The sequence below is a fragment of the Solanum verrucosum genome, unplaced genomic scaffold, assembly GCF_900185275.1.
Source record: "Solanum verrucosum unplaced genomic scaffold, falcon-dt-bn FXZP01000276.1, whole genome shotgun sequence".
NCBI lineage: Eukaryota > Viridiplantae > Streptophyta > Magnoliopsida > Solanales > Solanaceae > Solanum > Solanum verrucosum.
This window is the reverse complement of record NW_026019946.1, coordinates 1,049,887-1,064,428: the sequence shown is the minus strand read 5'-3', so window position 1 is coordinate 1,064,428 and position 14,542 is coordinate 1,049,887. Positions and strand designations below refer to the sequence as shown.

At 37.2% G+C, this 14,542-nt stretch overlaps 1 protein-coding gene across 1 annotated transcript; it reads left to right on the top strand.

The window, feature by feature from the left end:
• Positions 1-726: 726 nt before the first annotated feature.
• Positions 727-14,195, top strand: LOC125810262 (zinc finger CCCH domain-containing protein 37-like). The gene is made up of 12 exons (XM_049489776.1): positions 727-1,107; positions 2,631-2,878; positions 10,091-10,144; positions 10,217-10,294; positions 10,372-10,440; positions 10,548-10,757; positions 11,504-11,541; positions 11,673-11,719; positions 12,138-12,253; positions 12,336-12,389; positions 13,143-13,280; positions 13,849-14,195. The coding sequence occupies exons 1-12, from the start codon at positions 825-827 to the stop codon at positions 14,002-14,004; spliced, it is 1,491 nt and encodes a 496-aa protein (XP_049345733.1). The 5' UTR covers positions 727-824; the 3' UTR covers positions 14,005-14,195.
• The last annotated feature ends 347 nt before the right edge of the window (positions 14,196-14,542 follow it).

Below are 14,542 nucleotides of genomic sequence, written 5' to 3'. Positions count from 1 at the left end.
TTAGTACTCTAATTTAACCCAAACCCAACTCATTTAACCAAAACCTATATGTCCCTGAAACTTTGCTTTCTCAATGCAAAAATATTTTCAATTAAGAATCGAACCACATTCTGTAACAAAATTAACTACAACTTTAAGCTCGTGGACGACTTACTTATTCACAACATAAGCAAAAACTTATGGATACTAATAACCGAGGCTTATGAAAATGTATATTTATTAAGTCTGTACACGGCGGAATATGAATGACACATAGTATAACGAAGAATAAATCTAACTAATAAACGAAAATTGACGAGAATATTTGACCCTTTCCCTGATTTTATACTTCTGGCCGTCATTGCTTCAAATCCTACTCCTCTTTATTTTTTTGTTCCAAATTTTAGGTATGCTAGAGAGAATATTTCCACAATAATGAAATGCATGCATTAATAATTTATAATGATCTTACTAAATATGCAGTAGTATATCAACAAATGTCATTTTAATTTATTTATCTAATTAAAATTCATTTCACATATTTGAGTATATATATCACTTACCATTTATTTTAGATTTTGAGTATAGAAATCACTTTGCCATTTATTTTAGATTATTATTATTATTATTATTATTATTATTATTATTATTATTATGTAATCTATGCTACTAAAATGACCACTTATTAGAAGCTTTTTAACCAAGGGCTTGAATGAACAGTTTAAAAAAGTTTAGGGCCTTATCTGAGTTAAATTTTCTTAGAAACAAACCAAACAATGAAAAACTTTCCCTTCTTCGTGTGCAAATTTGCAGTCGGCTGAGTCCAGTGGAATCTGTACTGAGAGATGGCAAATCAGCTTTACGGCTATAACCCTAGTGGCACCGCCGGAATAGTAGCCGGCAATACGAGATCCATGGAAGATTATCTCTCTACGGAGAAGACATTGCTGAGTTCTTCAACTTATTTTGGTTCTTCTGGCTATTCCAGTTATCAGACTGATACTTACACTCCTACTGCGAGTAGGATTCCAGGTTTTCCTAGTTATGGACCTCCTGGTGTTGATGTTACTCAACCTGCTACTGTTGCTGACTCTTATTTTTCTAGCTTGAAGCGCGCATCCTCTGACGGTAAGAGACATTCTTCCCCTCTCTGTTTACTTCTATTCATTTAGTTTATTGTGCTTGTACTTGTTGATGAACTGACTAGCATTAGCCTTAGGGTTTCGACTTTGAAAATTCTCTGTGTCCCCTGTTGGAAGCTTAATTTTCATTTTAGGAGGAGTTGATTTTGAGGTAGGGGTATCATTATTTATTGTGGTAGTAGGAAAATCATAGGTTTGTTGTTTACGTTGGCTGTGAGCTTGGAACGAGTTCCACTAAGCAATTAACTTAAAACGATCTTGCAATTGACTTCCGTTGGCTGTGAGCTTGGAACGAGGCAGGAATTTCAATTTCAGCTAGGGGATTCAAAATATGAATAAATAACACTTGAATACGGGAATTTCGCGAAGATAAATAGGGCGTAATTGAAGAGATTAATCTTAACTTGCTACAATTTAGCTCGTCTTGTCTCTCGTATTTTACATTTCTTTCTACTTTGGCCATGCTCCATCGGATCATTCTTAATTATTATTTTGTTATTTGTGGTTTCGTTTTATAATATTCTACTTTGAGCTTTTTATTTTTATTTTTGTTTTGAATTAGTGCCCCTTTAATTACATGTGATCTTTGAAAATCGCCAAGATTCTTAAACAATAAAAAGACAAATATAATTTATGAATTACGAATAAGAGAGAAAGAGAAACAAAATATGAAGACTCTAAATGTAATTTTTAACTTTTGGGAAAAGTTAGAGAATATACGAATAAAAGTGATAGTATTTTGTTTAAGTATGCTACATTAATTATAAAAATAATCCAAAAATTATGATATTAACATAAATATAGATTGGTGCACAATGTAAAACTAAGCAATTATGTATACTTGGGCCTTACTTTTACCAATGGAATATGAGGGAATAATGGGCTTAATAGCCTGAAGCTCAAAAAGGGGAAAAAACAGGTGTTACTGTGGTTCAAACCAGCAATCTCAAACAAGAAATGACCCCCCTTAACCATCGAGCCAAGCTTCTCAACTGTGTTGAGGGGGTTCATTAAAGGATATATATACGTAAATTTGGAACCTGTCCTTATATATAAAGTGTAATTTTCCGGCAAAAGGGGTTCGGACTTCGGATGAACCCCCTCCCGCCCCCCCTAGTTCTGCCCCTTGCCTCCAGTACAGTGCCTTTGAGTTGCTCCTCTGATATAGCTTTAAGATATATAATTTTGGTAGAAGTCCAAAAATGTTATGGTGCTCTTTATATGTTAGACATATTTGATGTAATGCCAAAGTTCTGGATGAATCTTACTGGTATATAAGCTTTTGCAAACACCTATAGTTTCTACTTCTTTTTTCATGTCGAGATATCTCTTTTCGCATGCATAATTAGTGCATAAAAACATTATCGTAAGTTGCACTAGATATTTTTTTTTCTTGTTGCCGCACATATTTTTAATACTATGTTACGTAAATATAAATTTTTATACTTGTATGTATAATAACAGCTATATTCGGTGTTTTTGTGTTTATGTATATATTATGTACCATAGCACTGTATCATCAGGCACTTTTGGGTGCACATAATACAATTGGGCAAGCTGAAGCTTGGTTTTCAGCCAATCCTTTAGCCAAGCGCCCTAGATTCGAGAGTGCAAGCAATTTATCTATATATCCCCAGAGGCCTGGAGAGAAGGACTGTGCCCATTATATGCAAACACGATCCTGTAAATTTGGAGATAGCTGCAAGTTTGACCATCCTATTTGGGTTCCGGAGGGTGGAATCCCGAATTGGAAAGAGGTGATCATTTATTGCTATTTATTCTTAATAGAATAAAACACAATAGATTATCAAATAAGTCATTCTTATCTCACTATGTATTATTATGCTTTCCCATGTATATCTATATTTAGTCCTAATAGCTCTTACCGCATAAGCCTTCTTCTTAAATAGTTGTAGCTGGAGCTGGAATAGTTTCTTTATACTTACTCTCCTCCCTGCTCTTTTTCTCTTTCTTTTTCCTTTCTCTATTTTAGCTATTCAACACTATTTTGCATAATATAATGATAATAATAACACCAACACAACAATAATAATAATATAAATTATAGTAATTTACTTATAGTTTTTATTTTAGTTGCTTACTTTATGAATCAATGGTATTCATAGGATCTCATTTCTGTAGAATGCGGGTTGAATTTGAAAGGGTTTGGAACTCCTTAGGATACTATTTGTTCCCTTTCAACATAGAGCTTTTGCTGTTTTGATACTTTCAAATTTCAATTGTTACGTTGGCCTGATTACTCTTTATTTTATTTTAGTTTTCTAGATATCCATTTTTCAACTAAGTTATTTGTGTTTCTTTTCCCATTTACAAGCAATCTAAGAAACCTCTTTCCTTCTATGGGAGATCTTCAAGTAATGAGGAAAAAGTATTGCTGGTATGCTAACGTTGGGTTGAGATAATTTTAATTGGTAGACATTCTTCTTGTGTATTTGCCTTGATGGTCTCTACCTTATTTTTCTGTCTGTTCAAGGCTTCAAGCATTACAACATGAGTTCTACTTATCAGATAAACTATTGCTTGAATGTGAGGGTTAGGATGCTTGGTTGTTCTTATTCTTTCGGATGTGAAGTTTCTGTGGAATTGTCTTAACATGTAGAAATGTTGGCATAAGTTTTCATGTCAATTAAGCAATAGCTTTTATGAAAACTGATGTATTTTTTCTATGGTTAAGTGTTATTAATAAAGTTATCAAGACTTTTGACCACATAGAAATGTTATCAAGACTTTTATAAGGTAAAGTGTTATGATTATAAAGCTCCTATTTCCCTCCAGACTGACATTGTACAGTGAGAAAATTCATCTACTTCCCCGTCATTGAGGCCCCTCCTAATGATCAATCCAACCAGTACTTGAGTAAACACCTGCTATCTTCCCATACTTATCAGTGGAACATCTACATATACCTAATTTTTTTTTTTTTTTTTGAAAATGAACATATACCTAATTTTTTTTGATTTGAGCCTTCCAATTTTCTAGCCATACATTAGACCGTATTGGCTATTATTACCATTTCCCAGCTTCAGCTTTACAAACTGACTATATTCTCTCCATAGGCTACTAATAGTGCTCCAAACTCCTCCCTTAGAAGAGGATTGGACTGCACAGAGAGTCCAATAATCTTTCCTACCGCATTTGACATCTATGAGGTGCTCTTATGACTTGTTGCTTCCATTCCTTTAACTCCACAACCATTTAAATAGTAGGCTTTTGCTATGCAACCTTAAATTCCTTACTCCTAAACCCCCTACCTTTTTCCTTTCATCTTGTCATTTAACTAAATGCAACTTCCTACTGTCAGCATTACCATCCCAAAGGAACTTATTTCTCATACCATTCAATTTTCTTCATTGTTGCTGCATTCTTATTTCTTATTAGAGACATCAAATAAGTGGTGTACCATCTAACACATTGTTAACCAGTATAAGTCTTCCCCCAAATGACAAGTAATGTTTTTCCCATGGAACCAATTTACTGCTGCACCTATCCAAAACTTCTGTCACCCATGGAACCACATCTTCTTATCATTCTTTTAGCTCCTAATGGCTGGGCTAAATAAGTAGTAGGAAGCTGCTCCACCTCACAACTCATAATGCCTGCCAGATCATCACTGCAATGTTCTGCATTAATGCTGAACACTGTACTCTTTGCCAGGTTCACTTTTAATCCAGATACCACTTCACAAGCTAATAAAACTCCTCTGTGATGTAAAAGTTGATCTTTCTCTGCTTCATACAGAATTGGAGTATCATCTGCATAAGTGTGAAGATGTGTAAGCCTGTTAGTTCTTCTTCCTCACTTCTTCTACATTCAGCCCTCTAATCCATCCCATTTTTTCTGCTTTTTGAAGCATTCTGCTTGGAATTTCATAATCAACAACAACAGATAAGGAGACAAGGGATCCCTTGCCTTAATCCCTCATGAGATTTGAAGTATCCTGAGGACATCCATTAATCAATACTGAGAAGAACTGTGGAAATACAATATTTTATCCACTGAATCCATCATCAAAACTCATTTGCTTAATGAGATACAGCAAATATGACCAAATAACATGGTCAAATGACTTTTCCTAATTTAGCTTGCAAGCCACACCTTCATCTTCCTCTTGTTTAGATATTCCAGACATTTATTAGCAACCATAGCAGCATTAATAATTTGCCTGCCTTTTACTAAGGCGTTCTGATTATCTGGTACCAGCTTTGCAAGCATTTTGGTGTATATGGATGGAAAGAAAGAGCAGGTGTTTAGATGGGACTTCAAACTCCTAACTGCTTCTTGAAATCTAAAAGTTTGATGATTCTTTTTAGTTGGACTGTTGGAGCAACTTTTCCCCTGTACTGATGTAATTTCCCTTCTAGATTTCATTACCTCCCTCTCTGTGGCTTTACAACCTTGTGTTTTTGCTTTAGGTTTTAACTCACAGACCCCATCTGTTTTTTGTTGTTCTGGAATTATCACCTGTTTCTCTTTGTTACTTCTTGCAGCTTCTTGATGCTTTTTAATACAACCACTTGATTCATCAATAAATTAGCTTTGCAATTATTTGTAAATACTATCCAATTAACTACAACAACCAACCAACCAAAAAAAAAACAACAACCCAGTGATGTCCCACAAAGTGGGGTCTGGGGAGGGTAGAGTGTACGCAGTCCTTACCACTACCTTATTGAGGTAGAGAGGCTGTTTCTGAAAGACCCTCGACGCTAGTGTATCAATCCCAAATAAAAGAAGAAAAAAACAGTGGAGCAAGCATAACATATAGTAAGAAAAGCAGTATACAGTTTACATGAGAGAGACAATAACAACAACAAAATATTGTGATAATTGAAATACAATAAACAACATATGGCAAGAACTACAAGGGTACGCCTAGTCCTACACCAAACACTAAACCTTCGCAAGACAAGACAACACTTTACCCCTACTACCCTTCTACCCTAATATGCAACCTCCGCTCCTTTCTATCTAAAGTCATGTCCTCGGTAATATGAAGCTGCACCATGACCTGTCTAATCACCTCTCCCAATACTTTTTTGGCCAACCCATTCCCCTCTGCGTACCCCTTACAACCAACCTCTCGCAGCTCACTGAGGCATTGATGCACCTCCTTTGCACATGCCCGAACCATCTCAGTCTCGCTTCCTTCATCTTGTTTGCCACAGAGGCCACTCCCACCTTCTCCTGAATAACCTCATTCCTAATCTTGTCACTCCTATTATGTCCACACATCTATCTCAACATTCTCATCTCTGCAACATGCATGTCATGAACATGAGATTTCTTGATTGACCAACACTCTACCCCATACATCAAGGACGGTCGAACCACTGCTTTGTAGAACTTACCTTTAAGTTTAAGTGGTACCTTCTTATCACATAAGACTCTAGAGGCAAGCTTCCATTTCGTCCATGCCGCCCCAATATGATGTGTGACATTATCATCGATGTCCCTACTACCCTGGATGATGGATCCAAGATATTTAAAATTCTCTCTCTTGGGAATAGTCAGTGTAGCAAGCCTCGCTTCCACGTCTGCTTCATCCATTGCAATACTGAATTTGCACTCCAAATATTCCGTCTTGGTCCTGCTCAAGTTGAACCCATTGGACTCTAGAGTTTGTCTCTAAACCCCCAACCTATCCTTAACTTGTTCCGTGTCTCAACAATCGGTACTATGTCGTCCGCAAAAAAACATACACCATGGAACTTCCTCTTGAATAGACCGCATCAGCTCATCCACCACAAAGGACTATACAATTATCTACATGGCCTTAAATCTTTCGCCTCCACAACTCCTTCCTTCTTAGGAATAGGAGCAATGGGATTTGTATTAAAGCTCTCAATGGAAATGCTTTTTTGGTATAACCAAACTACTGCCCTTCAAACATCCTCCCTAACTATACTCTAATAATTTGTTGAGAAAAAACGAAGAAGATCAAACCGTCTGACCTCTTTCTTGAATTATAGTTTAATAAGCCTTCTTTTTGACAATTAGTACTGTTGTATTCCTCAACATTAAGGAATACTTAATGCTGGCCACCTCCATAAAGTTTGTTACAAGAAAGTTAAGTCAGACTCTAGAGTTACAAAGCACCTCAGAAGTCTACCAGATCATCTATTTCCTCTATACAGTTTTCGTTACACCAAAAAAATAAAGACCCTAAACAGTTCCATTTCACATCATCAATGAACTTAATTTTGTCTTCATGACATATTCCTCTCCTTCCATACTGTCTGTCCACCAGATGCATGGGGGTAATATCCTCCATTTTTTTGGGTCTTACTCCCTCCCTCCTGATCAAGCAACTCATCAAATCAACTGTGTGTCCATGCATTGTTCACTCAGTCTTCCTGAGTCTAAAGGTCATATTCTAGTGCTGGCTTGTGGAATTGCAGTGCAGGAATAGAAAAACATCCGGTCATAAGTGTCATTCCCTTTTCTGTAGGACTTCCATGAGTAAGGCCGGCCTTCCTAACCCTAGCCATGTGAAGCATGTTATACATTCTTCTAGACCCTTGATACCTCTTCTTGCACCATACTGTCCTCCTTGTGTGTCCTATTCATAGAGAGGAGACCATCCCCTTTGTGCCTCCATCTCAGAGAGTCAAGTTTAGAAACTGTGCCAGGAAAAGCCTCCACCACATTTAGCAGACTAGCCACCCTTCTGACTTCCAATCATCCAGGTGTCTTCTGAAATTAAAGTTCCACCCTTGAGAGGACCAACACATTTATAGTGACTTCAGAGTTGCTACTCAAAACCATTAGATTAGGGAAGACTTCCTGTAATGTTGCTTGCCCAATCCAGTAGTTTTTCCGAAACATTGTTCTGTTGCCTTGCCTACCCTAATTCTGGAGTTGTCCTGCAGTTTTGGCCATAGAGATCTGGTTGATATCCACACCCCCACTCAGTAGCGGACACATGATTGTCATTAAGGGGTGTCAATGGTTGTAGTAAAAAAATATAATTATGGGGGCTTGTGGGACTAGAACAGACGACCTCAAGGATTTTTCACAACGCCTTAACCACTAAACTAAACCTTTAACTTGTGTTAAGAGGTGTCAATGCTATATATATATATATATATATATATATATATATATATATATTTATTTATTTATTTATTAAACCAAAATTTGAATACAATGTAATTTTCCGACGATAGTTAAGGGTGGGTCCGCCCCTGCCCCACTCCATAAGTACCATTAACCTCATTGGAGCACCATAAGCTAATCTGACCAAGCCTTGTGAGTGATGACCTCCTTCCACATGGTTGATTCTTCTTTACTGAATCTACATAACCACTTTATCAGAAGGCTATTGTTTTGAATCCTCAGATTTCTGATACCAAGCCCACCCTAAAAGTTCTCTCAATTGTGCCACTTCCCACTTCACTAGATTGTATCCTCCCCTTTCTTGTTGCCTTTCCACAGAAAATCCCTTCTTAGCCTATTTAGCATCTTCACCACACTGACATATATAGGGAACAAAGATATCTCTTAGGTAGGTAAAGAATCTAGAACCAAGTTTATTAGAGTGACCCTTCCCCCCTAATGATAAACATTGAGCTTTCCACTAAACTAACCTCTTCTCAGTTTTCTCCACAATATTGTCCCATTTTCCCACATCCTTGTGTCTACTACTTAAGGGCATACCAAGTATAAATTGAGTAATTTATCTACTGCACACCCTAGAACACACAGATGGTTGGTTGGTAAGTTGAATTATGTCATAGTGACTAGATCCGACATTTCTTTTCTTGTGAGTGTTGTAAGTTAGTTTCTGGATTCTCCCCGTGATAGCCATTGGGATGCAGTTTGCATTTTGCAATACATAAAGTCGGCTCCAGGTAAAGGACTATTCTTTGAGGATCGAGGCCATAAGCAGATTGTTGGATATTCAAATGCTAATTAGTAGGATCACCGTCTGATAGACATTCTACATTTAGATATTGTGTTTCTGTAGGAGTTAATTTGGTGTCCCGAAAGAGTAAGAAACATAGTGTAGTTGCTTGATCTAGTGCAGAAGCAACATATTGAGCAATGTTGTAGCAACTTGTGAGCTAGTTTTGATTAAACGGTTGCTTCGAGAACTAAAATTTGGAGAAATTAGTTGAATGGAACTTGTCTGTGGTAACCTAGTGACCCTTCATATCATGTCAAATCTGGTATTTCTTGAGAGGATTAAGCACATTGAGATTAACTCTTCACTTTGTTCGGGAAAAAAAAGATGCTCTCAGGAGATATTGTTACAAAATTTGTGAAGTCGAGCAATTAGCTTGCAAATATTTTTACCAAGTCCCTTGATCACTAGTCCTCGTATTAGTTAACATCTGTGACAAGCTCATCACTGGTCCTTGATTAGTCAACATCCGTAACAAGCTCAATACATATAACTTGTATGCACCAGCTTGAGGAGAGTTAGAATAGGAATAAGAATAGAGTTCGATATATTGTCCTACTTGGGATATGATTGTAATGTAGTGTCTGTAAGGGCTCAATGAGATAATGTAGAATACACAACTCAATAATATTTTTCTCTATTTCTCACATATTGGAGTCCCACATCGGTGGGACAAAGTCTATTTGGTCTCCTTATATGGTCTTGATCAATCCCCCCATCATGAACTAGTTTTTGGGGTTGAGTTAGGTTCAACATCCATTTCTTTATCATGATATCAGAGTTAGACACATCCCAATTCATTCTTTTCAATGTTGGTGGGTCTTACGTTGCCCACCCTCCAAATGTCCAATCCTGGACGTACGGGGGTGTTGAAGTCCCATATTGGTGGGACAAGGGCTATTTTGGTCTCCTTATAGTCTTGTACAACCCTTCTCTTATGAGCTAACTTTTGGGGTTGAGTTGGCCCAAGATCCATTTCTTTATCATGAAATTTGTGATCACATCGTATGTTTCTAGTTATTATCTTCTACTTCCATTTATGCAGGTTCCAGTTACAACTGAATCTCTTCCTGAAAGACCTGGAGAGCCTGATTGTCCAGTAAGAAAACTTTTTGATGAGTTTGTGACTGTGTGCTGTTAATATCCTAATTTTATGTTGACTTGTTTCCAGTATTTTGTGAAGACTCAAAAATGCAAGTTCGGTAATAGATGCAGATTTAACCATCCCAAAGATAGCACAGCTCATTTGGTAGGTTCACAGGCTCAATTATTATTTACTTCCTATGAAGACAGTTTCATTTATTTCAATTGTTAATTTGGCTTGAGTTTCAGGGTTCTGTACAAAATCCTGGTGTTTCTGACTTGCCTGAGAGACCTTCTGAACAGCAATGCACGGTATGCAAATGTTTTTGCTAATTGGAGCACTACTTGTTACTTAAGCTTGCTCAAGTATGCACATAATGTGTATCTGATTCATAGTTACTCAAATCATACTATGGCAGTTCTACATGAATACGGGAACGTGTAAATTTGGTGCTACCTGCAAATTTCACCATCCAAGAGATATACAATTTCCATCTCCTACGCAAGAAAATGGCTCTGTGGGGAAGCTTGGATCAGCTAATTATGAGATGACTGAGGATGTGAATCTAGTCAAGCCGCTTTCTGTTCCAGCTTTATTGCACAACTCCAAGGGCCTTCCCATTAGACCGGTATTTCATAGATTTTGTCGTTTACCTTTGGTAGAGTATTATATGCTTCTTTTGTGCTTTGTTTGCTTTTTTGGTTTGTCTTTTTCTATTATCCCTTCCTTTTGTTCTGTGATAGGATAGCCGTCAATAGACTGCTGTTTTGGTCTACTTTATTTGACAATTATTAACCTAATTTTAAAAAGAATTAGGATATCATGGTATTTCGATCCCGGTACCATAATTTGTCTGTGAGGATTTATTGTGATGAAGGGCAACTTGTTCTTAAGACATTTTTTCACTCTGCTGGCCTAAGGATCTTAAAGCATCTCATGTCTTTTCATTACCTGCATTATGAGTGCCACTGCCATTGTAGATATGCTAAGCTTCATTGAATCTGATTGTCTTCTTCTGGTATTAGTCTACAGATGTGTTACCTTTTTGTAGATCTGGTACTTCTGGAATACAACAATAACAGACCTAGTGTAATCCTAATGTACTTCCTATGTGGAGAAATTAGCAAGTTGAGATTTTTTTTGAGAGAAAATTAGCAAATAGAGGTTTTAACCCATAGGAAGAGAAAGCAGAAGCATGTTTGATTTTCATCCACAAGTACCATGACTTTTTTTTTCACCGGCTGATAAAGTAAGATTAACCACAACTTTAGCTACTTGAGGCTGCCTTTTTTTGTTAAGCCTAATAAGATGTAAGCAGTGAGTTCCACGGACCCACAGGAAGTAGCTCATTCTTCTGTTTTTTATCTTTTACAGGGTGAAGTTGATTGTCCTTTCTACCTAAAAACTGGCAGGTTAGTCTTTTTTGTGGTGAACATGATGGGTTTTACTTTTTGTTCTTCTGCCAACAGTTTTTAGTACTGAAAAAGTTGGACTGTTCATTGGTTTATAACATGTCATTTTTGTTTTAACAAATATCAAACAGCTGCAAGTATGGAGGCACTTGCCGTTACAGCCATCCTGAAAGAAATGGTAAGGATATTCATAAGCTCTGGTGGAGCATCACTTAAAAACTTTTCCTCGTCACTCTTAATCTTTGTATTGGTCTTCTGTTTGTTGAGTTTTCTAGGTTTGTTCTGATATATGATTGTGTCTGAAACATATTATCTGTTGAGTTTAATCTCATAATTAGCATACTTCTTTCTCATGTGAATTTTGGGATTAGAAAATGTATTATGTTCTCATAAAATAATTTATGAAGCCACTTTGACAATGCAACTTGAAATTTGTCGAAATAAATGGATAAAAGGATTGCTGCAGAAGACCTATAAATGAAAGTTCATCTATAAGCTTATCGTATTACTCAAATAGACAAATACTGAGCATACAAAATACAATGCCTAGTGTCAACTACTGATTCTCTTTCACTTTCTACATTTTCAATCTCCAGCAGCTGGTATTGGCCCTGCCCTTGTAGCCTCTCCTGCAACACATTGGAACATTGGAATGGTTAATCCAGCTGCCTCTCTCTTACAAAATTTTGATCCAAGACTGACTCATACAATGGTATAATCAATTCTCAGTTTGTGTTTTCTCTAAAACGCTTTGAACGTGTTCCTGAAAGTATTGTTTATTTTTGATACTGCAGCTTGGGTTGCTTCCACCTGTCTATCCACAACGACCTGGACAAATTGAATGCGATGTGCGTACCTACTTTTTTCTAAGATATACTTGAAAGATATGTGAATTACTACTCTCAAGCTGGATGCATGTGGCATTATTTTGGGTCCTGCACTATGAACCGTGATTTTGTTGTTTATCAGTCATTGAAGGCACTTTCATATTGTCCCCCAATCAAAAGGTGCCACTTAATTTTAGAGTTGTATATCTCGAGGTTTCGAGGCATACACTCTAGGACCCAAGGAGCATCTTTAGCAGCCCTTTTATCGGGTGCTTGCACTTCTGTGGAAATGATTGCTCTGTTTCCTTGAACCTCTGACTATCTTGACTGTTGTATTACCTACCTTTGCCAAAAGAACAAAAGTACACCGTATCAATCCTAACAAGGATATGACAAACCTTCCAAAACATGAACATATTATTGCTATGCAATACCTATATCAGATCCTCTGGAGTCTAAAAAATGTAGCACTCTTTGTAGTTCTTACCTCTTGTCGACTTGTAAATTTATTCAGTTTACTTCTTAATGAAGTGCATGTTATTGGGCTCGCAGTATGCCGTCGTAAAGTTGACTCGCATCCATTCTTAAGTATACACACACATATTCGATAGTATAGGAGCTACCTGTAGTGCTGAATGGATTCTCGTTCTTGTTGCTATGCTATTATCTAGATCAATCATGAATTACTCTTCAGCTATTCTTAATATGATTGGATCTAGTCATTCACTATCTTTCTTTTGTTCATCTTGCTTGTTCTGTCATGTTTTACATCAGTTCTATATGAAAACCGGGGAATGCAAGTATGGTGAAAAATGCAAGTTTCATCACCCTCTTGATCGTTCAGCATCTGCAGTGTCAGATGTACAGCAGCCAAATGTTAAGCTTACCCTTGCTGGTTTACCAAGGAGGGAGGTACGCTTTATCTTTGCTAGAATTTAGACATGACATGCTCATTTTTCTGGTGGAAGAAGTATTTTGTAGCATTATAAAAATATTCTGATAATTTTATTCTTCTTAGTGTGGTGTTTGACAACCTCTAAACTCTGTTGGTTAGATATTCATTTGCTCCTGCAAATAACACGATAATACTGTAAAGTAGATGTAAAGTAGATACAGCTGTTTATATTCAATTATGGCAGATGTATGACTACCACTAAAAAATACCGACTTCCTCAATTCCTACCAGTGCATTGGTTGCAGGTAGTAGTTGTGTATTGCAGCCATTAGTTATGTATTTGAATATCTTCTGATCACCGAAAACCCCTCACAGAATACCTTAGTACTATACAGATACGTAAACTAGCAAATTGCAATGCCCTTTTTTAAAATCCCCCTCCCAGTTCTCATCTTTAGTTGCTCAAGCATATAACTTCTTTCAATTGTATCGCAACCTTGTCTTCTTTCACTTGGCCTGTTAGAAATGGAAGTCCCTTTAATTCCATGATATTTTCGTAAAATTTTGTTGCAATGATACTGGCAGGGTGCTGTACACTGTCCATACTACATGAAGACCGGTATGTGCAAGTATGGGGCGTCATGCAAGTTTGATCATCCACCACCTGGAGAGGTCTTGGGTATGGCCCAAGGGGCATCGTTGTCTGTTGAGGGAGGCGATAATGTTGATGTGAATGAATAACAGCAGTAAGGTTATAACTGATAACTGAAAGGCCATTTTCGTAGTCTCATCTTTTTCAATTACCATATTCTGCTACCTCTTTGTAGCAAACTTGTAAATCATATTTTTTCTAGATGAGCTTTGGACATTCTTTTAGAGTTGGAACACAGTTTCTCGTCCACACCAAAACGTGATGGAACATATTTTTTTTGCAATGATATGCTTTTAATCGTGCACAAAACCTCTAGAAGATCCTTTGGGGTGGTTTGGGTTTGGGACTTTCATGTTGGAGGTCTCAAGTTTGAAACTCCTTGCTAGCGAAAGCAAGGGGTTTGCTTTCTAGGTTGAGCTCATAGCACCGGGCTTGTCTAGCGTGGGTTACCTATCACCCCGTGTGGTTTGCGAGATTTTGCGGGGGGGGGGGGGGGGGTTGGGTGGGTTATCCAGTGCACACCCAAAAAAAAAAAGGCCTATATCTAGAAGGGAAAAAAGTAAAATGCAACCCCCTCAACCATTTGCATGAGAGAGGGAACACCATTGACATATAGGCTATAGAGAG

What these genes read in the sequence shown, in the direction of transcription:
- LOC125810262 (XM_049489776.1), top strand. Translation starts at nt 825, where the DNA reads ATGGCAAATCAGCTTTACGGCTATAACCCTAGTGGCACCGCCGGAATA. An exon ending in GAAGCGCGCATCCTCTGACG is followed by an intron (nt 1,108 to 2,630) that starts GTAAGAGACATT and finishes TATGTACCATAG; the next exon opens with CACTGTATCATCAGGCACTT. An exon ending in CTGGAGAGCCTGATTGTCCA is followed by an intron (nt 10,145 to 10,216) that starts GTAAGAAAACTT and finishes ACTTGTTTCCAG; the next exon opens with TATTTTGTGAAGACTCAAAA.